General features: G+C 42.7%; 1 protein-coding gene across 1 annotated transcript in view; it reads left to right on the top strand.

The window, feature by feature from the left end:
• ireb2 (iron-responsive element binding protein 2) overlaps positions 1-27,285 on the top strand; it is a 77,557-nt gene that overhangs the window by 11,009 nt on the left and 39,263 nt on the right. The window contains exons 2-7 of the mRNA XM_072553277.1: positions 11,960-12,052; positions 14,631-14,796; positions 17,457-17,594; positions 19,210-19,422; positions 19,715-19,784; positions 22,509-22,692. Coding sequence (XP_072409378.1) covers positions 11,960-12,052; positions 14,631-14,796; positions 17,457-17,594; positions 19,210-19,422; positions 19,715-19,784; positions 22,509-22,692 — 864 coding nt within the window. The remainder of the gene's footprint in view (positions 1-11,959; positions 12,053-14,630; positions 14,797-17,456; positions 17,595-19,209; positions 19,423-19,714; positions 19,785-22,508; positions 22,693-27,285) is intronic.

Raw genomic sequence — 27,285 nt, 5'->3', positions numbered from 1 at the left:
TAAGATATCTTCTGCCTTATCTCACTAGGGCGCCATCCAAAGTAACTTTATATCTGAAGTAAAGCTGGGAGAATTATCTTGTAAACCTGTCAGTATTCTATTTCTATAAAAGTTTAAGGTTTTTATTGCTTCAAATTCTCTCTGCACTACCTGTTAATTGTTATCAGAACTTCCTATTATTAAAGTTTGAAAAAATTGATATGAAAGATCTAGTAAAATCGAGACCAATGTGTTTGATTGGAGTATGAATGAATTGCCTTAAACTGCAGCAACTTTTTAATGCAACTTCTGTTTTTTTTGCATAATATGGTGTACATAGCCTAAATCCATTCAACATTACCCCTTCAGTTTTGACCCATGTTCCAATGCCATTTTCAGCATGCTTCTCAGTGTTTTGCTTCTTGTCATTTATTTTCATGATCACTACAATATTTGCTACTACCATAACTGCAGCCTTAACTATAGGTCCATTGATCAATCTTGTGCAAAGCAACTGTGTGCCAAGGAGCTATTTATTTTTTCTACGCAATAGTGACTTATTGTATGTGAACTACTTTGTTTCCAAGAGAAATGATAAGCTGCTACATAAATGCAGGTCTTTTCTCCAAGATTCAGGGTGAGCTCTGACTATTCCACCTGAGTCAGATAGCTCAGTTGGACACCGATGTATCTGTTGTTTAATTTGAGCCTGTTTTGTTTCTAAAGCAATGTCTCGAAAACCCAAAGTATCAACATCAGGTGCTGACTATACAAGGCCATCCTTTTGGGTGGCAAAGCGGTTAGCACTGCTGCCTCACAGCACCAGAGACCCGGGTTCAATTCCCGCCTCAGACGACTGACTGTGTGGAGTTTGCTCATTCTCCCCATGTCTCCTCCGGGTACGCTGGTTTCCTCCCACAGTCCAAAAATGTGCAGGTTAGGTGAATTGGCCATGCTAAATTGCCTGTAGTGTTAGGTGCAGGGGTAAATGTAAGGGAATGGGTCTGGGTGAGTGTGCTTCGGCGGGTCGGTGTGTATTTGTTGGGCCGAAGGGCCTGTTTCCACGCTGTAAGTAAAGTACCTTATTTCTCCATAGCTTGCATAAGCAAGTTGAGCAGAGAGCAGATCAGAGAATCGGCACCTTAGAGCCCTAGGTGTACACTTGGATGCATCGCATCCTGAGTGTGGAGTGAGTACAGTTACGCCCTTACATGAAAACCAAGTTCTTCTCCAGTTGGGTTCGCTGCACCATGCAATAGTTTGAGTTCACAGAAATTAGTGCTGTATGTATTCTTGCAGCCTCAGCAAGACACAACTATTATTTTATTCCAGTGCTATGAACAGTGTTGGTCCCCTTATTTCAGGAAATATGTTATTTCACTGGAGGCAGTTCAAAGAAGCATAGCACATAGAACAATACAGCACAGAACAGGCCCTTCGGCCCACGCTGTTGTGCCGAACATTTGTCCTAGCTTAAGCACCCATCCACGTACCTATCCAATTGCCACTTAAAGGTCGCCAATGATTCTGACTCTGCCACTCCCCCAGGCAGCGCATTCCATGCCCCTACCACTCTCTGGGTAAAGAACCTACCACTGACATCCCCCCCATACCTTCCACCCTTCACCTTAAATTTATATCCCCTTGTAACACTCTGTTGTACCCGGGGAAAAAGTTTCTGACTGTCTATCTATTCCCCTGATCATCTTATAAACCTCTATCACGTCACCCCTCATCCTTTGCCGTTCCAATGAGAAAAGGCCTAGCACTCTCAACCTATCCTCGTATGACCTATTCTCCATTCCAGGCAACATCCTGGTAAATCTCCTCTGCACTCTCTCCAAAGCTTCCACATCTTTCCTAAAGTGAGGCGACCAGAACTGCATACAGTACTCCAAATGTGGCCTAACCAAGGTCCTGTACAGCTGCAACATCACTTCACGGCTCTTGAATTCAACCCCTCTGCTGATGAATGCTAATACACCATAGGCCTTCTTACAAGCTCTATCCACTTGAGTGGCAACTTTCAAAGATCTATGAACGTAGATCCCAAGATCCCTCTGCTCCTCCACCTTACTAAGGACACTACCGTTAACCCTGTATTCCGCATCCTTGCAAAATGGACAACCTCTCACTTGACAGGGTTGAACTGCATCTGCCACTCCACAGCCCAGCTCTGCATCATATCTAAGTCCCTTTGCAGCCGACAACAGTCCTCCTCACTATCCACAACTCCACCAATCTTCGTATCATCTGCAAATTTACTGACCCACCCTCTTCCAAGTCATTAATAAAAATTACAAACAGCAGAGGACCCAGAACTGATCCCTGCGGAACTCCACTTGTAACTGGGCTCCAGGCTGAACATTTACCATCTACCACCACTTTCTGACTTTGACTGGTTAGCCAGTTTTCTATCCAACTGGCCAAATTTCCCTCTATCCCATGCCTCCTGACTTTCCGCATAAGCCTACCATGGGGAACCTTATCAAATGCCTAACTAAAATCCATGTACACTACATCCACTGCTCTACCCTCATCCACATGCTTGGTCACCTCCTCAAAGAATTCAATAAGACTTGTAAGGCAAGACCTACCCTTTACAAATCCGTGCTGGCTGTCCCTAATCAAGCAGTGTCTTTCCAGATACTCATAAATCCTGTCCCTCAGTACCCTTTCCATTACTTTGCCTACCACCGAAGTAAGACTAACTGGCCTGTAATTCCCAGGGTTATCCCTATTCCCTTTTTTGAACAGGGGCACAACATTCGCCACTCTCCAGTCCCCTGGTACCACCCCCGTTGACAGTGAAGACGAAAAGATCATTGCCAACGGCTCTGCAATTTCCTCTCTTGCTTCCCACATAATCCTAGGATATATCCCGTCAGGCCCGGGGGACTTGTCTATCCTCAAGTTTTTCAAAATGCCCAACACATCTTCCTTCCTAACAAGTATCTCTTCTAGATTACCAGTCCGTTTCACATTCTCCTCTTCAACAATACGGTCCCTCTCGTTTATAAATACTGAAGAGAAGTACTTGTTCAAGACCTCTCCTATCTCTTCAGACTCAATACACAGTCTCCCACTACTGTCCTTGATCGGACCTACCCTCGTTCTCGTCATTCTCATGTTTCTCACATACGCATAAAATGCCTTGGGGTTATCCTTGATCCTATCCACCAAAGATTTTTCATGCCCTCTCTTAGCTCTCATAATCCCTTTCTTCAGGTCCCTTCTGGCTATCCTGTATCCCTCCAACTCTGTCTGAACCTTGTTTCCTCACCCTTATGTAAGCCTCCTTCTTCCTCTTTACAAGACATTCAACCTCCCTCGTCAACCAAGGTTCCTTCACATGACCAGCTCTTTCCTGCCTGACAGGTACATACATATGAAGGACAAGTCGTATCTGTTCCTTGAAAAAGTTCCACATTTCCACGACATCCATCCCTGACAGCCTATGCTCCCAACTTATGCTCCTCAGATCTTGTCTTACAGCATCGTATTTACCCTTCCCCCAATTGTAAAACCTACCCTGTTGCACGGATCTATCTCTCTCCATAACCAAGGTGAAAGTCACAGAATTGTGGTCACCATCACCAAAATGCTCACCCACTAACAAGCCCATCACTTGTTACCAAGTACCAAATCCAATATGGCCTCCCCTTTAGTCGGACAATCTACATACTGAGTTAGAAAGGCTTCCTGGACACACTGCACAAACACCGCCCCATCCAATCTACTTGATCTAAAGAGCTTCCAGTCAATATTTGGGAAGTTGAAATCACCCATGACTACTACCCTGTGGCTTTTGCACCTTTCCAAAACCTGTTTCTCCACATCTCTGCTGCTATTGGGGGGGGCCTATAGTAAACACCCAACAAGGTGACTGCTCCTTTCCTATTTCTGACTTCAACCCATACTACCTCCCTCGAACTGCCTTTCTGCAGCCGTTATACCATTTCTAATTAGCAATGCCACCCCCCCTCCTTTTTTACCACCCTCCCTAATCTTACTGAAACATCTGTAACCAGGAACCTCCAACAACCATTCCTGTCCCTCTTCTATCCACGTTTCCATGATGGCCACAACATCGTAGTCCCAGGTACCGATCCACGCCTTAAGTTCTCCCACCTTATTTCTGATACTATGCGTTGAAGTATACACACTTGAACCCATCTCTGTGTCCTCAAGTATTCCCTGTCAGTGCTACCTTCTCCACAGCCTCCCTACATTCTTGGACATCCTGACAAACAGCTAGCCTACTTGCTGGACTACAAGTCCAGATCCCATCCCCCTGCCAAATTAGTTTAAACCCCCTTGAAGAGTGCGAGCAAACCTACCTCCCAGGATATTGGTGCCCTTCTGGTTCAGGTGCAACCCGTCCTGTTTGTACAGGTCCCACCTTCCCCAGAATGCAGTCCAATTGTCCAAATACCTGAAGCCCTCCCTCCTACACCATCCTTGCAGCCACGTGTTCAACTTCACTCTCTCCCTATTCCTTGCCTCACTGTCACGTGGCACCGGCAACAACCCAGAGATGACGACTCTGTCCGTCCTAGCTTTTAGCTTCCAGCCTAACTCCTTGAGCTCCTGAAAGACCTCCCCACCCCTCTTCCTACCTATGTCGTTGGTGCCAATTTGCACCACGACTTCTGGCTGCACACCCTCCCCCTTAAGGATTCTGAAGATACGGTCCGAGATGTCTCGGACCCTGGCACCCAGGAGGCAACAAACCATCCGAGAGTCTCACCCATGTCCACAGAACTGCCTGTCTGTCCCTCTAACTATAGAGTCTCCTATAACTAGCGCTCTCCACCTCTCCCCCTTTCCCTTCTGGGCCTCAGAGCTGGACCACTGCAGCTTACCCCTGCTAGGCTGTCTGCCCCCCCCCCCCAACAGTATCCAAAGCGGTATACTCATTGTTGAGGGGAATGACCACAGGGGATCCCTGCACTGCCCGATTCCTCCCCTTCCCATCTCTAACTGTTACCCAGCTACCTCTGTTCTCTGGCGTAACTATGTCCCTGTAGCTTCTATCACCCTCTCAGCCTCTCGAATAATCCTCAGGTCATCCAACTCCAGCTCCAGTTCCCTAACGCGGTCTGTGAGGAGCTGGAGCTGGCTGCACTTCCTGCAGGTGAAGTCGGCAGGAGAATCGGTGGTCACCCCTACCTCAAACATCCTGCAAGAGGAACATTCCACTGCCTGCGCTGCCATTACTCTACACTTAGTCTCCAAAACAAGAACACTGAGTAGCTTACCTGTGGATTTTAAAGTTAGGTTAGAGGAGGAGGATGGGAGGGAGGCCCTACTTTGTAGGGCCTGGGGTCTAGAACACACCCATTTAAATATCAATCACTTACCTTCCCGACCAGCTCTGCTCTCCAACTTCACTTCCGCCCAGCTCACGCCGCTCTCTGCTGTGAAAAGCATTGACAGTCCTTGGAACTCATTGTCACAGAGAGCTATGGGGCAGAATATTTTTGTATCCTTAAGGATGCGACAGATTCTTGATCAGTAGGGAAATCAAGAGTGATGTTGAAATGGCAGGAAAGTAGACGTGAGGAGTGTTTGAATCAGCTGTGATCAGATTGAATAGCGAGACAGGCTTGAAGGACCAAACAATGATATGGTAGGGGATTTTAACTTTCCAAATGTAGACTGGGACTGCCATATTGTTAAGGCTTTAGATGGAGAGGAATTTAAGTGTGTGCAAACAAATTTTCTGATTCAGTATGTGGACGTACCTACTACAGAAGGTGCAAAACCTGGCTGATGCTTGGGAAATAAGGCATGTCAGGTGACTGAGGTGTCAGTGGGGGAGCACTTTGGGGCCAGCGACCATACCTGTATTAGCTTTAAAAAAGTGATAGAAAAGGATAGACCAGATCTAAAAGTTAACCTTCTAAATTGCAGGAAGGCCAATTTTGACAGTATTAGACAAGAACGTTCAAAAGTTGAATGGGGGCAGATGTTTGCAGGTAAAGGGAAGGTTGGAAAATGGGGAGCCTTCAAAAATTAGATCATGAGAGTCCAGAGACAATATATTCTTGTTAGGGTGAAAGGCAAGGCTGATAGGTGTAGGGAATGCTGGATGACTGGGGAAATTGAGGGTTTGGTTAAGAAAAGGAAGGGAACATATGTCAGGTATAGAAGAGATTGAGTGAATCCTTGAAAAGTATACTCCTACTGCTTTTATACTCTTGAGGGAAATCAGGAGGGCAAAAAGGGGACATGAGATAGCTTTAGCAAATAAGGTTAAGGAGAATCCAAAGGGTTTCTATAAATACATCAAGGACAAAGCGGTAACTAGGGAGAGAATTAGGGCCCCTCCGAGATCAACAGGAGATGGGGGGGGGGGGGGGGGGGGGGGGGAGGATACTAAACAAATGTTTTGTATCCGTGTTTACTGTGGAGTAGGGCATGGAAGATATAAAATGTGGGTAAATAGATGGTGACATTTGCAAGGTTTGTAGTTCAGGTTGAGGTTTAGGGTGTAGGTTTGCTCGCTGAGCTGTAGGTTTGATATCCAGACGTTTCATTACCTGGCTAGGTAACATCATCAGTGGCGACCTCCAAGTGAAGCGAAGTTGTTGTCTCCTACTTTCTATTTATATCTTTCTTCTGGATGGGGTTCCTAGGGTTTGTGGTGATGTCATTTCCTGTTCGTTTTCTGAGGGGTTGACAGATGGTATCTAGATCTATGTGTTTGTTTATGGCGTTGTGGTTGGAGTCCCTCGTAGCCCTACACACGGGTGAAAAAGACCACCATTTCGACTGGGGCAACACATCTATCCTGGGACAGGCTAAGCAAAGACATGCCAGAGAATTCCTAGAGGTCTGGCACTCCAACCACAACGCCATAAACAAACAAACAGACCTAGATACCATCTATCAACCCCTCAGAAAACGAACCGGAAATGACATCACCACAAACCCCAGGAACCCCATCCAGGAGAAAGATATAAATAGAAAGCAGGAGGCAACAGCTTCGCTTCACTTGGAGGTCGCCACTGATGATGCTACCTAGCCAGGTAATGAAACATCTGGATATCAAACCTACAGCTCAGCGAGCAAACCTAACCCTAGATGGTGACATCTTGAAAACTGTCCATCTTACAGAGGAGGAAGTGCTGCATGTCTTGAAAGGCATAGAGCTGGATAAATACCCAGGACCTGGGTCCAATGGGCTGAGAAGTGGCAGATGGAGTTTAATTCAGATAAATGCAAGGTGCTGCATTTTGGGAAAGCAAATGTTAGCAGGACTTATACACTTAATGGTAAGGTCCGAGGGAGTGTTGCTGAACAAAGAGACCTTGGAGTGCAGGTTCATAGCTCCTTGAAAGTGAAGTCGCAGGTAGATAGGATAGTGAAGAATGCTTTCCTTTATTGGTCAGAGTATTGAATACAGGAGTTGGGAGATTGTGTTGCGGCTGTACAGGACATTGGTTAGGCCACTGTTGGAATATTGCATGCAATTCTGTTCTCCTGCCTATCGGAAAGATGTTGTGAAACTTGAAAGGGTTCAGAAAAGATCTACAAGGATGTTGCCAGGGTTGGAGGATTTGAGCTATAGGGAGAGGCTGAACAGGCTGGGGCTGTTTTCCCTGGAGTGTCGGAGGCTGAGGGGTGACCTTCTAGAGGTTTACAAAATTGTGAGGAGCATGGATAGGATAAATAGACAGTCTTTTCCCTGGGGTCGGGGAGTCCAGAACTAGAGGGCATAGGTTTAGGGTGAGAGGAGAAAGATATAAAAGAGACCTAAGGGACAACTTTTTCACGCTGAGGATGGTAGGTGTATGGAATAAGTTGCCAGAGGATCTGGTGTAGGCTGGTACAATTGCAACATTTAAGAGGCATTTGGATGGGTATATGAATAGGAAGGGTTTGGAGGGATATGGACTGGGTGCTGGTAAGTCAGACTAGATTGGGTTGGGCTATCTGGTTGGCATGGACAGGTTGGACCGAAGGATCTGTTTCCATGCAGTACATTTCTATGACTTTATGACCTGATCAGGTGTACCCTAGAACTCTCTGGAAAGCTAGGGAAGTGATTGCTGGGCCCCTTGCTGAGATATTTGTATCATCGGTAATCACAGGTGAGGTGCTGGAAGCCAGGAGGTTGACTAACGTGGTGCCACTATTAATGAAAGGTGGTGAGGACAAACCAGGGAACTATAGACCAGTGAATCTGACTTTGGTGGGCAACTTATTGGAGGGAATCCTGAAAGACAGGATTTACATGTGTTTGGAAAGGCAGGGACAGATTAGGGATAGTCAGCATAACTTTGGGTGTGGAAAATCACGTCTCGCATACTTTATTGGGTTTTTTTGAAGAATTACTGAGGGCAGAGCGGTGGTTGTGATCTTTATGGACTTCAGAAAGGCATTCGACAAGTTTCCCCATGGTAGAATGGTCAGCAAGGTTAGATCACATGGAATACAGGGAGAACTAGCCATTTGGATTCAGAGCTGGCTCAAAGGTAGAAGACTCGGGTGATGGTGGAGAGTTGCATTTCAGACTGGAGGCCTGTGCCCAGTGGTGTGCCGCCAGGAGCGGTGCTGGGTCCACTGCTTTTACATGCAAAGGGTGGTGTGTGTATGCAATGAGCTGCCAAAGGAAGTGGCGGAGGCTGGTACAAGTACAACATTTAAATGGCATCTTGATAGGTGCATGATTGGGAAGGGTTTAGACATATACTGGCTAAGTAATGGTAAATGGAGCTTGATTAATTTAGTTATCTGATCAGCGTGGATGAGTAGGACCGAAGTTGTTTCCGTGCTGCGTATCTCTATGACTCTATAATCTACTCCTGTTTCTATTTCTTGTGATCCTATGGATATACAGTTTCCTTGTAATGATCGCAAGGAAAGTGGGGGCTGAGCTATCCAAGTTAACCAAGTTCGATATAAGTGCCCCAAGTATCTAAGAAACTAATTACTTTGTGATGGCAATTCTATAGGGATTGCTTGGCAGATAATCTTCTATTCTGAGGTGCCAACACTGTTAGTGGTGATATTACTGAAGCAGTTTGTGTTTCTCAGTTCTTTAGGCTTTGGGCATCCGAAGATGCATTGATAGGGTTCCTAGCTGTTTTCTAAATAAAAGCAAGAAGCTATCTACAAATTAACCCAACTTTATGTCCAGGTCCAAGTGTTTTGATAGATGGATAGCCCCCTATATTTGCACTGTTATGACAGAAGCTTGTCCCACTGAAATAGTCACAGTCACCCTCTCATAATGGAGTAACGATCGCAGGAGAATTTCCAAGGCAATCAGGCCTCGCTGGTAATATTTAGCTCAGTGGACAAGGTATACTAGATTCTTGTCTTCAGAATCTCAGAATTGTTTCAGGGAGCATGACAGCATGTACTGATTTCTTAAGGACAAATTGTGTTTAACCAACTTATTGCAATACTTCGAAGATGTAATGAGCTGATGAGGGTGACGCTATTGATATGGAACACTGTCAAAGATTATACAACTGGGTTCTATTTTTACTTGTGCAAGGGCTGGATTTCCTACTGAGAAGAGCACACGTTACAATACACGTCCACTTTTTGTACATATCTGGACAGATGCAAATCATTCTGTTTGGCAGTTGGATCAGACAATGGACACATGATACAATCGCAAAAAAGATTTACAAAGAACCGAATAAATGATGCGGTTACAATTTACAAATGTAGTAACATCACATCGTGAAAAAGAACAAAAACAAGTGATCAGGTAAGCTAGAACAATGGTCACTGCTGCCTGGCCTAATGAGATTACAATTTCAACCCATTATTCCTTTAATAAACAGGTATGCTCGCACAATACGTGGACTTTCAAAAGGCATTTGATTCAGTGCCACAAAAGATAAATGTAAGAAAAGTTATGGCTCACAAAATTTAAAAACCAACAGCAAAATGGATACAAAATTGGTTCAGTAGTAGGAAACAGTGTAATCATCAACAGATATTTTTTCAGGAGTCTGGTGTTCCCTTGGGGTCAGCATTGAGACAAGTATGGGTGGTGCATTGTCAAAATACATGGAGAGCATATAATATAAAGGCACTATTCTAAATGACATGCAAGAGCAGAGCGATCAGGGTATATATGTGCAGGACGCATTAAAGATGATAATAGGTGAAGAGCATGGTTAATAAAGTACAGTAGAACTTATATTGGACATTAGGTAGACTTCAGCTGCAATATTATGTGCAGCCGGGGCACATTTTAAAAAGAGTTGATAAAACATGGTGCTGGTAAAAGCACAGCAGGTTGGGCAGGAGAGTCAATGTTTCAGGCAGGACCCTTCACCAGGACTGTTTGGTTGGGGGGGGGGGGGGGGGGGATGCAGAAGGGTGCTGAGAAATAAATGGAAGGAGGGAGGTGGTGCTGGTGGAAAACTAGGTGGGATGGTGATTGGTGCATGCAGGTTGGAAGTGAATAGGATTGGTCAGTGAGAAGGCTGGAGTGGATATGTGGGAAGGAAGATGGATAGGCTAGATCAGGTCAAGGAGGTGGGGTGGAGATGGAGGGTTGGACCTGGGATGGGGTGGAGAGATTTGGAAGCTGGTAAATTCTATGTTGAGGCCACATTTTAGAAAGGATGTGAAGACATTGAATAGCATGCAGAAGAAGATTACGAGAACGGATCCAGGGATAAAGAAGTCAATGAAAAAAATCTCTTTCACACAGTGGGATGGTTCAGGTCTAGAATGTATGACCTGGGAGTTTCATAGAATCAATCAAAGAATCCCTACAGTCTGGAATCCGGCTATTTGGTCCAACAAGTCCACATCGACCCTCCGAAGAGTATCCCATCCAAACACCTGAATAATGCACCTAACCTACACATCCCTGAACACTATGGGCAATTTAGCTTTGGCCAATTCACCTAACATGCACATCTTTTGACTGTGGGAGGAAACCCACGCAGAACCGGGGGGAATGTGTAAACTCCACACAGACAGTTGCCTGGGGATGGAATCGAACCCGGTCCCTGGCGCTGTGAGGCAGCAGCGTTAACCACTGACCAACCATACTACCTCGCAAGTTTGTTGGAGACATATTCCATGAGGCATTTAAGAAATTATGAGGTGATTATTTAATAGATAACAGATTCCTTCAACAAGTGTTGGTGTCATTGTGTTGATTGGCTGCCTTGAATCAGTGAACTGGAATTCCTGCCGGCTTGTTCAGTTCTGTGTCATTGTAATATAGTCACATCTGGGCATCCTGCTTGATTTCTGATTATCTGTGTATTCAGGTTTAGAACCAGACTTGTTCTCAAATACCAAGTTTTGTATTTTGATGTGTAACCAACCATGGAAAAGACAAACTTGGTATTGAACTCTAAATTTTGATCCTTCGTTGAAATCCCAGAGATATTCATGCTGTTGGATCACCAAGGTTTCATTCTCAGCCACAGAGTTACACTTTTCTAAAATCATTTTTCAATTCATTCAGAAAATATGGACACCACTGGCTGGGCCAATGTTTATTGCCCATCACTAATTTAAGCTTTCTTGAATTGTTGCAGTATTTGTGGTGTAGGTGCATCCACAGTGCTGTTAGGGAGATCTAGGATTTTGACCCAGCAACAGTGAAGTATTGGAAATGTTGTTCCAAGTCAGGTTTGTGTGTCGTTTCAGGGTTAACCCTGCCACACATTGGATATCCAATCTTTGGCTGTACTCTTTACCTCTGGTGTTATCTGCTGAATGGTTATTTTTTATGCTGTCCTGGATTATGAATTTTGCTGGCAACTTTTGTGCTCATCTTTGCCCTGGAGAAGGTGGTGCTGAGCTGCTGCCTTGAAACCCAATAATTGTTTTGTAAAGTCCAGGACTGCTGATCTTTTGTTAACCCTTTTAACTGATTGATCAGAGAAAGCGAATGTCTTGGTGCTTTTAAAGATCAGTAAGTTTTTTTTAAACATTGTTATCCCACTGCTGTAATGTATGCTAACATTTCTTTCTTTAATTTTAGAACATCCCTTCCATTACTTAATTGAGCCGCTAACTACAGATTGTCCGGACAAGAAATACTTCAATGTTCTTAAGCTCAATGATCCAAGATATGGTAAGATGTTTGTCAATGCATTTTGATGGGTCATCCTCATTTGAGGAGATGAAGAATAAGGCAAGATTGTACACTGATGAATTATCTGGTCCCGGTTTATTCTCCCTTCCTGGCCTCTCTATTCCAGTACAGTATTCTGTTCGATATCTGTGCAGCAGCACTGACTGACATGAAGGTTTTATTTAAGATTAGATTCCCTACACTTATTTTCGGCCCTTAGGCCTAACAAGTCCACACCGACCCTCTGAGGAGTAACCCACCCAGACCCATTCCCCTACCCAATATTTACACCTGGCTAATGCACCTATCAGGAGAAAGTGAGGACTGCAGATGCTGGAGATCAGAGCTGAAAATGTGTTGCTGGAAAAGCGCAGCAGGCAAGTCTGAAGAAGGGCTTGTGCCCGAAACGTCGATTCTCCTGTTCCTTGGATGCTGCCTGACCTGCTGCGCTTTTCCAGCAACACATTTTCAGCTAATGCACCTATCACTATGGGCAATTAAGCATGGCCTATTCACCTGACCTGCACATCTTTGGATTGTGGGATGAAACCCACGCAGAATCGTGGGTTTGCACAGTCACCCAATGCGGGAATCGAACCCGGGTGTCTGGCACTGTAAGGCTGCAGTGCTAGCCACTGTGCCACCCCATGGTTTGTCGGATGTGGTTGTACATGTTTCTGTTGATTGTTATTATATGCTGCAGGCATGATTCTCACAGCGCAGCTTACATTTGTCAGTCAAATGACAAACTAGAAAGCAAGGTCTGTCAATGAGCTCTTTGACGTTAATGGTGTCACAACACGAGGTAAACCCCTCTGCTAATTTAAACCAGGCACGCAGAAAAGTTCACCTCGTGCCGCAATCTGTTAAATTTTGAGAGGCAAAGAACTATCCCAGACCTCACTATTTAAAGTAAAAATTAACAATTTTATTCTTTAAATCCAAAAGAGATCATTAAAGCAACAATTATTTACAACTCCTTTCTCTTGAACCTATCTTTTACCTCCCAAGCTATAATACTGGTTTGATCAAAAAACCTGGATTAAGATTTACAAAAAAAAATCATGTATCAAAACCAGCCAGCTTTGTCGAATCGCCTTTGTAGATATTCCTCTGTCGATGTTCCTCTGTCAATGTTCCTCTTTCGATGTTCCTCTGTCGATGTTCCTCTGTCGATGTTCCTTCGGTCTTCTGCTGCACAACATTTCTTATGGGTTGGTACCTTTCAGAGAAATATTGGGCTAGCAGTCTGTGCTTGTTGGTGCTCTTTGCAGTTCTCCCTCTAACTGTTCAGAATGCCAGTTTTATAACCCAAAACATCAGATCATTTCATTTGTTTGATGTCATCCCACACAGTAATATTCAAATTTGATTGGATTTTGGTACCTGGGGCATAATTTAAACTGGCTGAATTTGAATTTGTTTTTGTTCCATGGCAGTGCAACTCCAGCTATTTTTTTCAACCAAATGTTACATCTTAAAATTGTTCAGCACTCTCTGTGCTTTCAGTCAGTCCTTGCTAGCTTCCTCTCTCCCTCTCTCTCTCTTAAAAGTACAGTACACACCCACACCTACATAAAAACAGCAAGTCGTTCAAGTTATTCAGCTCCCAAGATTGAATGACAGTTTGTTGAGTTAGCAGTTTATGGTACAGCTAACTCTGGGGACCCATTACTGGCATTCTTGCAAACAGGAATACATAAGGGACATACAAGAGGAATGTGGGGTAGAACCTTTTTTGCAGAGTGGTAATGATCTGGAAATCAATGTCCATGAAGGAGGTGGAAACAGAAGGAATCAATTATTTCAAAGGGAAGCGAGTAGGTATTTTTGGGGCAAATAAACTTGCAGGGTTGCAAGAACTGATGGAGGGGAATGGGTCATGTTGTTACTAGGATGCAACTTTGACTCTTATGAGTCTGTCTGTTAACCCAAAAGCCTGCACATAGGAGTGTCATTAACAGGACGAGTCATTATAAACTTTCAGATAGATGCTGAAGCTTGGTGAATCATTACTTTTGAGAGAAGAGTCTGGGGAGAGGGTAGACCCTGCATTACCCTTGAGAACAGCCATTTTATTTTGAGTTGGTGGTTTAGTAGCATTGCACATCTCTGCCCTGGTGAGCTGCTGTCTACCTTGTGTGCAAACACAAAATATAAAGACAGGAGTAACTGAGATAATGTCCCTCAAGGCAATGAATGATGGTGAGGAAAGTTGAGAAAAGAAATAAATAATGACATATCATCCTGCATAGTTCATCTATCACTGTTGAAATCCTTTATATAACTATATTGAAGATTAATGTAAAATGACCAGTACTCGATGTTGAAGAACAGTTATACTGGACTTGAAACGACAAGTCTGTTTCTGTCCCCACAGCACTGGACCTGCTGTGTTTCTCTAGCATTTTGTTTGTTTCAGATTTCCAAAGTACACAGTGTTTTGCTTTTATATGGTTGAGTGCAAGACTGAAGAAATGTCTTTTGTATGAAATCAATCTTTTTTGAAGTGCTTTCATACTAAATGCACCACCTTGATTGCAGCTTGAAGTTATTCCTTCCTTCCTTCCTTCAACAGTGGGATTGCCTTACTCTATCCGTGTACTACTGGAGGCTGCTGTTCGAAATTGTGATGGACTCCATATAAAAAAAGAAGATGCTCTGACTATTCTTGACTGGAAAAAACAGCAAAACCAAGCTGATATTCCTTTCTGGCCAGCCCGGGTCCTTCTCCAAGATTTCACGTGAGTTGGTAAACTGTTCTGGGTAGAAAATTGAACTGTGTGTTCAGTTGCCACTTAGGTTTTACTTGGTGAAGTATGTATCTAATCAAGTAATCTGGTCATGATTAAAATCTTACAGGAAATGAAGACAATTGAGGAGCTTTTTCATGTCTATTTTTCATTACATGCAATTTGTTTCACATTACTGCTAGATTCTTTACTCCTCTAACTTTCATTCTGGATAGGGACTGACTGTGTAAACCTGCCGTGATATAACAATAACCTTTAGCCAGTGTTGATGCAATTGTATCCCTGCTGTGTCTCCAACTCTAAAAGCTGTGCTGCAAAGAATTTCCAAAGCACTTTAGCCTGCTCTAATTTCCCCAAACTGTCTTTTATCTGGTAGAAAAATACATTAACATTTAAACCATGCATCATTTCAACTTCATTTGTTTTTATTCAAAAAGATTTGTTTCCAGTATCATGTACTTGTGTAAAATCGAAAGAATTATGGATGCTGTAAATCAGAGATCAAAATAGAAATTGCTGGAAAAGCTTAGCAAGTCTGGTAGCATATGTGGATTGAAATTAGAGTTAATGTTTCGGATCGTGTGACCATTCCTCAGAACTGATGATAGCTAGGAAAATGTCAACCATATTGGGTTGTGCTGTGATTTTTGTCTCCCCTGTATTGATCCTGAAAAGACCAGTAATCTAGAAGCCCAGGCTGATGCTCTGGGATTGTTGGTTCAAATCCCACTATGGGAGCTGCCCAAATTAAGTTCCACTCCTAAAGTCTGGAATGGAAAGCTAGTCTCAAATGTCAGTGACCATGCAACTGTCATTAGTTGCATTCAAGCCCATTGAGTTCACTAATATCCTTAAGGAAAAAAAATCTACCCAATTTGACCAATGTGTGATGCCTTACCCACAGCAGTGAGGTTGATTCAACCTGGCCTTTTGAAATGGGCATCGCAAGATACTCAGTTCAAGGGCACTTAGGGATGGGCAACAAATGCAGCGGTGGCCTTATCACATCCTGTGAAGAAATTAAAAATGAGTCACTGAGATAGATTACTGAATAGAACCCCATAGTTCAAATCAATATTTGGCTTTGTTTAATTGGAAATTAGGGGCTATATTTACCAGCACTTTGCCCTTTATTTTGTGTTCGAAGTTTATTCAATTTTTTTTAAAAAGACAACACTTTTTTAAAATCTTGATTGTTATTCTCACAAACCTCTGCTGTAATTTCATTTATCTCTGTTCCAATTGTGCTTTGCTTCCCCTCTCTACTCCCACTATTTTCTTTTCACTCAGCTTGTGAAGGAGCAGTTTGGGTGTTGCAGTATGCAACATAGAAAGCTTCCACAGACAGCTGTGTGATAATGATGAGATAACCTATTCCAGGTAGCAGTTGATGATTAAATATTGAAATGAATTAGGTTTCTCACATGAGTGCAGTGAAAAATTTACAAGACACCACTCACTCTGCTGTCTTAGGTACAAAAGTATCTAGGTACAGAATCTTGGTAAAGAGCAAAAAAAGAACACAAAGTTAAGAAGGATTGTAATGTTTAATCTTTTAAGAAAATGTGGTAAAACAAGGAAACACAGCCTTGAGTGGGGAGTTCAAGCCATTGTGGCTAGGTGCTTATGGACTGTGGTGTTGAACTGTTAACTGAGTTTGTTTTTCTATATTTTAGTAAAAAGGACTATAATGTTAAATACTTTAACCTTGTTTTCTTTATTTTTCAGCTGCTTTGTACCTAGATTCTGTACCTAGGTACCTTTGTACCTAAGATGGTACCATAAGTAGCAACTTATAAACTTTGCACTGTACTCATATGAGTACATGTGACAATAAACTTAATTCAGTTCAATGTGTTATCACCACCTACATGTGTGCAGATAGTGCTGGTGATATCAGGCAAAATGATCTCTCCAGAAGTGTTTTGACACCTCTGCAGCTGACTGCTTGTATTTATGACATTGCTTTCTATAGCAGCAATATGAAGTGACAGGGCTTTATGTGGAGTTAGCCCATCTGAACCAATTCCTTCTATAGATTGCATTTTCTCCTTTCACCCCCAAAAGAATAACTGATTAAAATCATTGCTTTAGCTATGGAAACAACACTCTTCACTCTGCATCAAACTTTGATGGCTGCGGGGAAGTTCCACTTTTGTTGTTCAGCATGCAGTTCGATGGATTGTGAATTTTATAGTTGGTCTCAGAGCCATCACTCAAGAGTTCGACTGTGACCGTGATTATATGGGCAGCACCACCATGGTTCCAGGCAGCTGCTGTTCCGTTGGTTGCCACATCACTGCTGCTCTGTGCCTGTGGGCTCGTGCAGTCTTTCACAAAACCTAGTGGTGGAATTGATGAGCAGTGCAACCTCGTATAGGTGAAAGTGAGGACTGCAGATGTGAGAGGTGAAAGTTGACAGTGTGGTGCTGGAAAAGCACAGCAGGTCAGGCAGCATCCGAGGAGCAGGAGAATCGATGTTTCAGTGTCCTGATGAAGGGCTCTTGCCCGAAACGTCAATTCTTCTCCTCTGATGCTGCCTGACCTATGCTTTTCCAGTACCACACTTTCAAGTGCAACCTTATATGTTTCTTCCTTCCAAGTGCAGGAGGTTAATTAATGTCTCTGACTGTCTTTTTCATTTATTTCAGTGGGATTCCTGCAGTGGTGGACTTTGCAGCCATGAGGGAAGCAGTGAAGAAACATGGAGGAGACCCTAGCAAAGTCAAGCCAGTCTGTCCCACAGATCTGATTGTTGACCATTCAATACAGATTGATTTTAGTAAAAGGCAAGGAAATTAAACATGAGTAAGATTTGCTTGCAATTTTGCACTGCTTAAACTGCAGTAGTTCTTGCAATCATGAATTGTCTGTGTGTTTAGCAACCACTTGAATGCCTTTAAGAGAGTAAAGCATTCCATTGCATTTCTCTGAAGCATTATCCGGCAAAAATTGATAAGAGACATGAGGCTATATAACTAAAATTTCTTCAAGTTTTAAAGGTCATCCTTGAGAAATGAAGAGGTTTAAGAAGGGATTTCCAGAATTTAAGGTTGAATACTCAGCCACTAATGTAGAGCATTTAAATTCAAACTCAAGGTGTGCAGATATCTCGGAGAGTTTGTGGGACTGGAGATAACAAGGATCGTGCGGGCCTTTGGCGTAGACTGGTTTGTAACCCAGGATGAGAATTTTAAAATGAAGTCTTTGCTTGATTAGGTGCCAACATCATGGGTGAGCACAGTGGTCAATGGGTGAACAGGGCTCACTGCGATTAGGATGTAGCGAGTAAACTTTAGGATGATTTTGCATCAATATATGGTAGATCTTGGGAGACTGGAAAGGAGTCTGCTGGAATACTGATGTGTAAAGGTGATAGCTTAACGAAGGTTTTATCAGATCAAAGAGTGCAGTTTGATGCTGTTATGGAAATTGAAAATGGCAGTCTTGGTGACAGGTAACCGAGTAGTTTATCCTGGTTCAAATATGGTAACCCATGATAACAAACAAGTGAATTTGATTAATAACTGTAGAGGTAAAAATGTCAGAACTTTGGAGAAAGGCACAAAGATAGCTGGCCCAGACACAATGAGCCCACTAACCCTTAATCTGTCTTGCAAGATGTTTCAGTCTATTCTGCCAAAGAATAGATTTTCAAAATGAGATCTGTGAGGAAATCTACATAGAGCATCCAATTTTAGACTTTTTAAATACTTTTTTATTCATTGGCATAATGTTTCTCTTATTTAGGATGTACAGAGAATGTACTGACAGCACCCATTTACGATAATACTTGATGTGGTAATGTCAGAAAATAGAATCCTCATAAATCCATTAGATCATACAGTATGGCCGTGGGCTACTCAGTCTATCATGTCTGTGCTGGCAATATCTAGCCAATGGCCTCACCCCCCCCCCCCCCCCGCCACTGCTCTTCCTTTGTAGAACTTCCTTTGCAGTATCTCCTTTTCAATTATAGAAGCATGAATATACACAAGCGTGAAAGTTATCTTTTTGTAGACAAACCTGAAACCTATAAACTTCCTGGAGTGATGTTATAGGTGCTAACATGTTTGGTAAATTCGTTTGTAAATTTAAATCAATATGTAAAGAAAATTTTCTTCTACTGTCCCAGGATGAGAGAGACAGACAGTTTTATCATTGACAGGGGTGTTGGGGGTTATGCAGGAACATGGAGTTCAGGCCACAGTTAGATCACCCTTTCTCTCATTGAATGGCACCACAATCCCAAAGAGCCAGATTACCCACTCCTCCTGATGTTCTTGTAAAAACAGTTAATTAAAAGAGTATTTTGCAAATTCAACTCCTATAAGTTTTGTTTTGTGGATGTGCCATTTAATCTGCAAGTCAGTAATTGTAAGTCTTTTACTTTTTTTTGGCTAGTGCCATTCAGAATGCTCCAAATCCTGGGGGAGGTGATGCAGCACCTCGAGCTTCCAGCAGCAAGCTGCCATCAAAAATCTCGCCTTGCCAACGTTCCAGTAGCTGTTTGAGTTCGTGCCACAGTGAACTGAGCTCCCCTTCATCAAAACAACGCACCACAGAGATAGAGAACACACCTCTGCTTTGTCCTTTTCACCTGCAACCTGTAGCTGGGTAAGACTGGCCTTTCTGCTTGCTATTCTTTAATATGTTGCAGTGGTAGACTGGAAAGATGCCACCTGAAATTAGTCTTATCATCAAGATCACAGTCTCCTGATGATACCTGGTGTATTCTGTTTGTCATGGTTGAGGCAAAGTGATGTCAGAGACAAATACAGAGCATGGTCAGAAATGATTCTTGCCTGTCTTCCTCAATTAGCAGTACGTCATTGCGGTTTATCTGTGGTTAAAAATCGAATTTGAAATCAATGCTATTACTCATTGACTTTTAAAAAATTTTTTCTAGACCAGAAACTTTATTAAGGAACCAAGAAATTGAATTCAGCAGAAATAAAGAACGGCTGCAATTTTTTAAGGTACATCTATTTATTAAAACCTACTATTTCAGAGTTTCATTCTATGTTGAAGGCATTGTCCATATTTATAATGAAAACCGTAGATAAGTTTGTCAGCATGAGTACAAACTCCCCATGGATACAGTAGTACTACTTATTCTCAAGTTTGCAGTTTTCATTTCAAAGGCCTACTTCCTTGTATTAAAAATCTAAAACTGTGTGCTATTTAGCAGAGAGCCACAGATCTTGAAAATTTTCTTTGACTGAAAGCTGCTTATGCTAACACTTGCTAACGTGTTTTAATCTGACTGCAATTTGAGGCTAGGAAATTATGGTGACCTTCAGAAGGAACTGAGAAAGTGGTGCTACAGCTGTTATAACTCTACGTCAAAATTTTGTTGCTGCCTTGGACTTGTGACCCCAGAATTTCAGTTGGGGGCCCCATATGGAAAGCTCTCACTTATGCAGTTTGACATCATCGGTGTGTCATATGATGTAAATTGAAAGTTGTTTCAAATGATAACTTAGAGGAAATAATTCTGTTTCTAAACTAAAATAGGTATGGGGAAAGCGATGATGTTACAAAGTTTGATTGTGATTTTAGTGTTGACTACATACTCTTCCTGCCTAATGTAGTTGGTGCATGGGGTGAGAGAGGACAGTGCAGGGCAGAATGTAAGCTTTCATCAGCAATGCATGATCAAACAGAAACTCTCTCTTTCTTTGGGGTAGAATGTAGAAAGAAAAATGGAATACCAACCAAAATAATAGAGTGCAACACACTGATCAAAAAAAGGTTTGGTATCTTGTGGTTGCAAAAAAGTTTTAAAAAGGAATTTCACCCTTTATAAAATGGCTCCTTCTGAAAGAGAGAGCTTGCATTCAAACAGTGATTTTTATGTTTTAAAAATATCCTGCGGTACTTTGAAATACAAGCAAACAGGAATTGATTTCTGCAGAGTGAGATTCTACAAAACAGCAACAAGCCAGTATTGCTCGGGACTTGAGCATAACAACCTGGAATCTTTCACGTGCACCTATCGGAACAGACTCTATTTACTAGCTCACTGAGAGGTAGTGTTGCATTCTTTCGCATAATACGGAATGTTCTCATTCAATGTGTGTATTTTTCCATTTAGTTCTAAAATATATTCCAACCTTGCTAAAATAATTTTTTAAATCTAGTACATCATGGGGCATTTATCTGATTTAATTCCCCTTGGCCATAGCTAAGTTGTCTTGCCCTAGATTTGAAAGGTTATTGCACATTAGAGAGTAATACAGGTTCAGTGCCATACTGAGGGTGTCATCTTTCAGATGAAATGTTAAATCAGGCATCATCTGCTGTTCTGCCATTGCATTGAAAGAAGTGCAGTATATTGTTTGCTGTGTCTTGACTGATATATATTCCTTGATCCTAATCTTTATTCCTAACATCCAAAAATCAATGATATGGTCATTAACACTTGGCTGTTTGTTAGGAGCTTTCAGTGAAATATTAGCTACTGCACTTCCTACATTGCAACAATAATTACACTTCAAAAGTATTTTGTTAATAGTAGAGCGCTTTGGACAATCAGACTGTGAAAGGTATAAGCATGGTTCGTTTTACAAAAGTTCTATTGACTTTGGGTAACATGCCATAATGCTTCTGGATTGCTGGATTAGACTGGCATGAACACCAGTATCCTCCTGGAAGCAGGCGTCTAGAGCATAGACCATTCTCGTGCAGCAACTGCACTGCATTAGGCATTGCATCAGAATCTGAACACTCAGTTCAAGCTGGGGGTAGAAATTGTACTGATCAAAGTGTTTCAAAGGTGCACTGAAACTGCCTTGAAGAAGATTGGCTTTGACCCCAGTAGCTGGAAAGAGAATGGATTAGACTGCTCATGATGGTGAGACCTTTGATGCTGAAAGTTCAAGAAGACACAACAACTCCTCATTGAGCATGAGCTGGCCAATGACTGACTGACTGCCCACTTTGAATGCAGATTTTCCATTTATTTTTAATTCTATATTTTTTCTACCTCTTAGCCTTTTACTTTACCCTTTTCATTTCTGTCTCTTATAACCTCTCTCTTTCTCATTCCCTTTCTTCCTGTCTCTCCCTGCTTCTTTGGGATTCTGTGACCAGCATTGTCACTCCAAGGGACTACTAGGAGACAATGCTTCCTGGTATTTAGATGTAATGTGCTGGTGCTGGTGTTGGATTGGGGTGGACAAAGTTGAAAATCACCCAACCATGTCTTATACTCTTACTCCACTAGCCACCTGACAAAGGAGCAGCGCTACGAAAGCTTGTACTTCCAAATAAACCTGTTGGACTACAACCTGGTGTCATGTGATTTTTAACTTGGTATTTAGATCAAAGTGCAGTGTCCCATGTGTAAAATGTCAGGTGCTGCCTTATTTGTTAGTTGTTTCTTGAATTCTCTGTTTCTGTTTTGCGGGTCCTTAGTGTCTGTGAAATGTTTATAAAATAGAGGGCTGGATTTACACTCAACACATTCCATAGCAAAGACAGGCAGAGGTAGCAGTTTGTAAGAAGTCTGCTCTTTTTGAGGGTTGTCTCTAGTGAGGGAAATCTGTAATGGTAGAATTCCATTCTGATTTGAGCACAATCGAAACAGTGAATTTTAAAATGTTTTTGGCAGAACTGTTTTAGAGTTGGAATGAGATGTTTGCGTGGTTTGATTTTAAATATTTTTAATTTTTTTTCTGCTGTCCCTCCTTTTGACACAGTGGGCTTCCAAAGTATTTCAGAACGTGACTGTGGTGCCACCGGGAAGTGGAATGGTGCATCAAGTAAACTTGGAATACCTGTCTCGCGTAGTGTTTGACCTAAGAGACGTTTTCTTCCCTGATAGTGTGGTAGGCACCGATTCTCATACGACTATGGTGAATGGTCTTGGAATTCTAGGATGGGGTAAGCGTGCATCTAATCTCTCTCACTTATTACCCATAACCGCAATTAGAAGCAAACACCTTCACTTAAAACAGCTGGGACAAAAAAATTGAGACCAGACTGTTTAGTTATTTGTACTCTTGAGTTAATTTGTTTTAAATTGGTAATTTCTTTTAAAATGAGAATGTGGGTGATCCAGTCATTTAGAAGTTACCTGTATTTCTGAATGTTTTTGTCAAACCCTCGTGATCTTAGTGGGCAGCACAGTGGTTAGCACTGCTGCCCCACAGCGCCAGAGACCCGGGTTCGATTCCTGCCTCAGGTGACTCTCTGTGTGGAGTTTGTACATTCTCCCCGTGTCTGCGTAGGTTTCCTCCGGGTGCTCCGGATTCCTCCCACAGTCCAAAAAAACGTGCAAGTTAGGTGAATTGGCCATGCTAAATTGCCCGTAGTGTTAGGTGAAGGGGTAAATGTAAGGGAATGGGTCTGGGTGGGTTGAGCTTCGGTGGGTCGTTGTGGACTTGTTGGGCCGAAGGGCCTGTTTCCACACTGTAAGTAATCTAATCTCACTGAAGAGTCTGATTCGAAGGATTTTGAGGCTGAGGAACCAAACCAAGCATATTCATTTGTGAAGCCCCACTGTTAATTCACTTCTTGCATTGGGCGCCTTACCTTCTTGATTCTTTTCTTTAGAGTTCAGGAACTAAACCAGAATAAGGAGAGGAAGGTGCTTGCTGCTATTTGTTTATTCATTATATTTTATTGTGTTTAGTTGTATTCAGGTGGGAAGCATGAACTGGTGGTTTCCTATGGATATAAGGGATTATATGTATGTAAGAAAGGATTGAGCAGCAGTGATGGGTTCAGAATGCACATATTCATATTGGGTAAATAAAAGATTGTAAAAGATTAAACTCCAGTTGCATTCTTCACCTAGCTTCACTTTGCTATCTCCTTAAAAAGAGATTTCCTCTTCAGACCTGTCAATTTTCAAAAGGTGCTCTGTGAAATGATGCAAATGTTGCTATGACAGTCTGGGCAGGATGCATGCCCATGTCCACTGCAATTGAGTTACAGTCACTTGAATACCACGTGCCAGAAAATGGGCAGGGCAGTAAACAGAAGCCTGAAGCTTAGCAACTGTTCTATCAAAGATGGACAGTGGCAAGTCTCTCCTTAATTCCCAAGGTGAAGAGCCTCCGAGTCTAATACCATTCCAGTAAGAGCGTGAAGATACCATGTAGTGAAGTACTCAACCATATCACTATTCAAAGCATGTTGCTAAACCTGTCGACTGAAGGAAGATAATTTTCACATTGCCAAATCCATCAATGTTCGCTTTGACAAACAGCTTCAGCCAAATGTTCTCACGTGTCCCTTTTTGTAGGACACTGATTAATCTTAAAAAACATATGGGAGAGTCAGCAGTAATACTACTGGACTGTAATACATTAACCTAGCCTAATGCTGTAGGAACAAGGGGTCAAAGCCCATCACAGCAACTGGTAGCATTTAAAGTCATTTAATTGAGAAAAAAATAGCAGTAGTGAAAGTGTCATTAAGATGTCAAAAATCTTGTTCCCTCATGTCCTTTTAAAGTCATAGAAGTGTGCAGCATAGAAACAGTCCAATTTGTCCATGCTGGCCAGATATCCTAAATAAATCTAGTCCCATATGCCAGATTTTGGCCCCACTCCCTCTAAACCCTTCATATACCCATCCAGATGTCTTGTAAATGTTGTAATTGTAACGGCCTCCACCACTGAACATGTTGGTTTTGATGCTGTGATGGATGGATTCTTTATTCTGTGCTAGGTGCTACTCTTTTTGAGTTGTCCTGTTTTCCCACAAGCCCTAATATCCACCCACCCTGACTCCATGATGTATTAAATTTATCCAGTAGCTCCCTCTGCGTGAAAAGGTTGCCCCTTAGGTCCCTCTTAAATTTTTGCCCTGTCCTATTAAACCTGTGCTCTCTCCTAATGGACTCCCTACTCTTGGAGAAAAGACTTTAGCTATTCACCCTATTCGTGCCCCTATGGTTTTATAAACTTCTATAAAGTCATCCCTCAGCCTCTGATGCTCCAGGAAAATTAGCCCCAGGCTCTTCAGTCTCTCCCTATACCTCAAAACTGGCAATATCCTTGTAAATAGTTTCTGAACTCCTCCAAGTTTCACAACATTCTTCCTAGGGAGACCAGAATTGCACGCAGTATTTCAAAAGTGGCCTAACCAATGTCCTGTACAGATACAACATGATTTCCCAACTCTTGTCCTCAATGTGCTGACCAATAAAGGAAAGCATATCAAACACCACCTTAACTATCCTATATTCCTGTGACTTCACTTTCAAGGAACTATGAACCTGCACTCCAAGGTCTCCTTGTTCAGCAACATTCTCTAGGACCTTACCATTAAGTATATCAGTCCTGTCCTGATTTGTCTTTCCAAAATTCAGCATCTCACATTTATCTAAATTAAACTCCATCTGCCACTCCTCCGCCCATTGGCCCCTCTGATCAGATGCCGTTCTGAGGTAACCTTCACTGTCCATTAAACCTTCAATTTTGGTATCTACAAACCTACAAACGATACCTCCTATGTTCACATCCAGATCATTTACATAAATGACAAAAAGCAGTGGACCCCACACCAAACTTTCTCGCACACCACTGGTCACAGACCTCCAGACTGAAAAGTAACCCTCCACCACCTTAGTCTTCTATCTTCGAGTCAGTTCTGTATCCAAATAGCTAGTTTTCCCTGTATTCTGTGTGATCTAACCTTGCTAATCAGTCTACCATGAGGAGTCTTGTCGAACGCCTTACTGAAGTCCATATAGATCATGTCCACCACTCTGCCCTCATTAATCCTCTTTGTTACTTCAAAAAATTCAATTTCCCACGCACAAAGCCAAGTTGACTATCCCTAATCTGTCCCTCAGGATTCCCTCCAACAATTTGCCCACTATGGATGTCAGGCTCACCGGTCTGTAGTTCCCTGGCTTTTCCTTGCCACCTTTTTTTAAATAGTAGCACCATGTTAGCCAATCTCCAGTTTTCCGGTGCCTCGCCTGTGGTTAACGATGATACAAGTATCTGTGGCAAGGGTCCCAGCAATCTCTTCTCTAGCTTCCCACAGAGTTCTAAGGGTGGGCAGAAAATCTGTTGTCTTTACCTGACCTGACCCGACCAACATATGACTCCAGACTCATTGCACTGTGGTTTTTGTTTTTAGCTGATGTCAAAGGGCAGTTCAGGATAGTCGAAATGATGACCTCACGTTCTGTGGAACAATGAAAAAGTGTAAAAATAAATTAGTTTTGGATTTGAAGGTCAATAATCATGAAACCATTTGAAAAGGTGCCCTTCGACATTTAGTTTAAAGAACTACAGTAGAAATTGATTGAAATACTTGTGTTGAGAGTAGTAGATTTGACCAGTTACCCTGGCAAAACTTTCAAGCAGGTGTTGGTTGATGTCTGGTTACATGGCTATTGACAAAGAGATAGAGGAACAGCATTCAGTATGTTAGCGCACACTTCAGCTGCCTAAGGAAAAGGCTATTCAAGGACAACAGCAGATCTGAAACCAAGATCATCGTTTACAGAGCTGTGGTGATTCCCGCCCTCCTTACTGGCTCTGAGATGTGGACTGTCAACAGCAGGTACCTCGAGGCGCTGAAGCAGTGCTACCAATGCTGTTTGCGCAAGATCCTGCGAATCCATTGGGAAGAAAGACATAACAACACAAGCGTCCTTGACCAGGCCAACATCCCCAGCATTGAGACACTGACCACCCTTGATCGGCTGCAGTGGGCTAGGTGCATCGTCCACGTGACTGACTCAAGACTCCCCAAGCAGGTGCACTACTCCGAGCTTCAAGCAAGCTGGCAGGCAAGTCCCAGGTGGAGACGAAGAGCTTCAGTGATGCCCTCAAGGCCTCACTGGTAAAGTGCGACATTCCCACAGGCAGCTGGAAATCAGTGTCCAAGACCATCCAAAGTGGAGAAGGAGCTTCGGGGAAGGCGTTCTGCACATTGAGACTTACTGTTGTGGAAAAAGTGGAAGCCAAGCGAAAAGAGCCCATTGCCACACAAACACCCCACCCATCCCTCCTTATGACTACCTTCTGCCCCAAGTGTAACAGACCCTACAATAGCTGCATTGATCTGTACAGCCACTTATGGACTCACCCTGAGAGTGGAAGAGAGTCATCTTCGTCTGCAAGGGACAGCCAATGATGATGATGACATGGCCCGAATGTGTCTTTACAGTTGAAAGAAAACACCCTTTTCGGTCTTGTATGAGAAAAAAACTTAGCCTGCTTGAAAAGATTTTCATGTGAATTGTTTTTCCTTATTATGAAAAACAAAATAAAGTGATCCTTCAACTTTGTGCTAAGAGAGTGACACAAAGGGGGCTCCTCGGTGGCTCAGCAGTTAACACTGCCTCACAACGCCAGGGACCCAAGTTCAATTCCAGCCTCGAGTGACTGTGTGGAGTTTGTACGTTCTCCCCGTGTCTGTGTGGGTTTCCTCCGGGTGCTCAGGTTTCCTCCCACAATCCAAAAATGTGCAAGTTAGGTGGATTGGCTATGCTAAATGACCCATAGT

The sequence above is a fragment of the Chiloscyllium punctatum genome, chromosome 33, assembly GCF_047496795.1.
Source record: "Chiloscyllium punctatum isolate Juve2018m chromosome 33, sChiPun1.3, whole genome shotgun sequence".
NCBI lineage: Eukaryota > Metazoa > Chordata > Chondrichthyes > Orectolobiformes > Hemiscylliidae > Chiloscyllium > Chiloscyllium punctatum.
The sequence above is the reverse complement of the archived record's forward strand: the minus strand, read 5'-3'. Positions and strand labels throughout refer to the sequence as shown.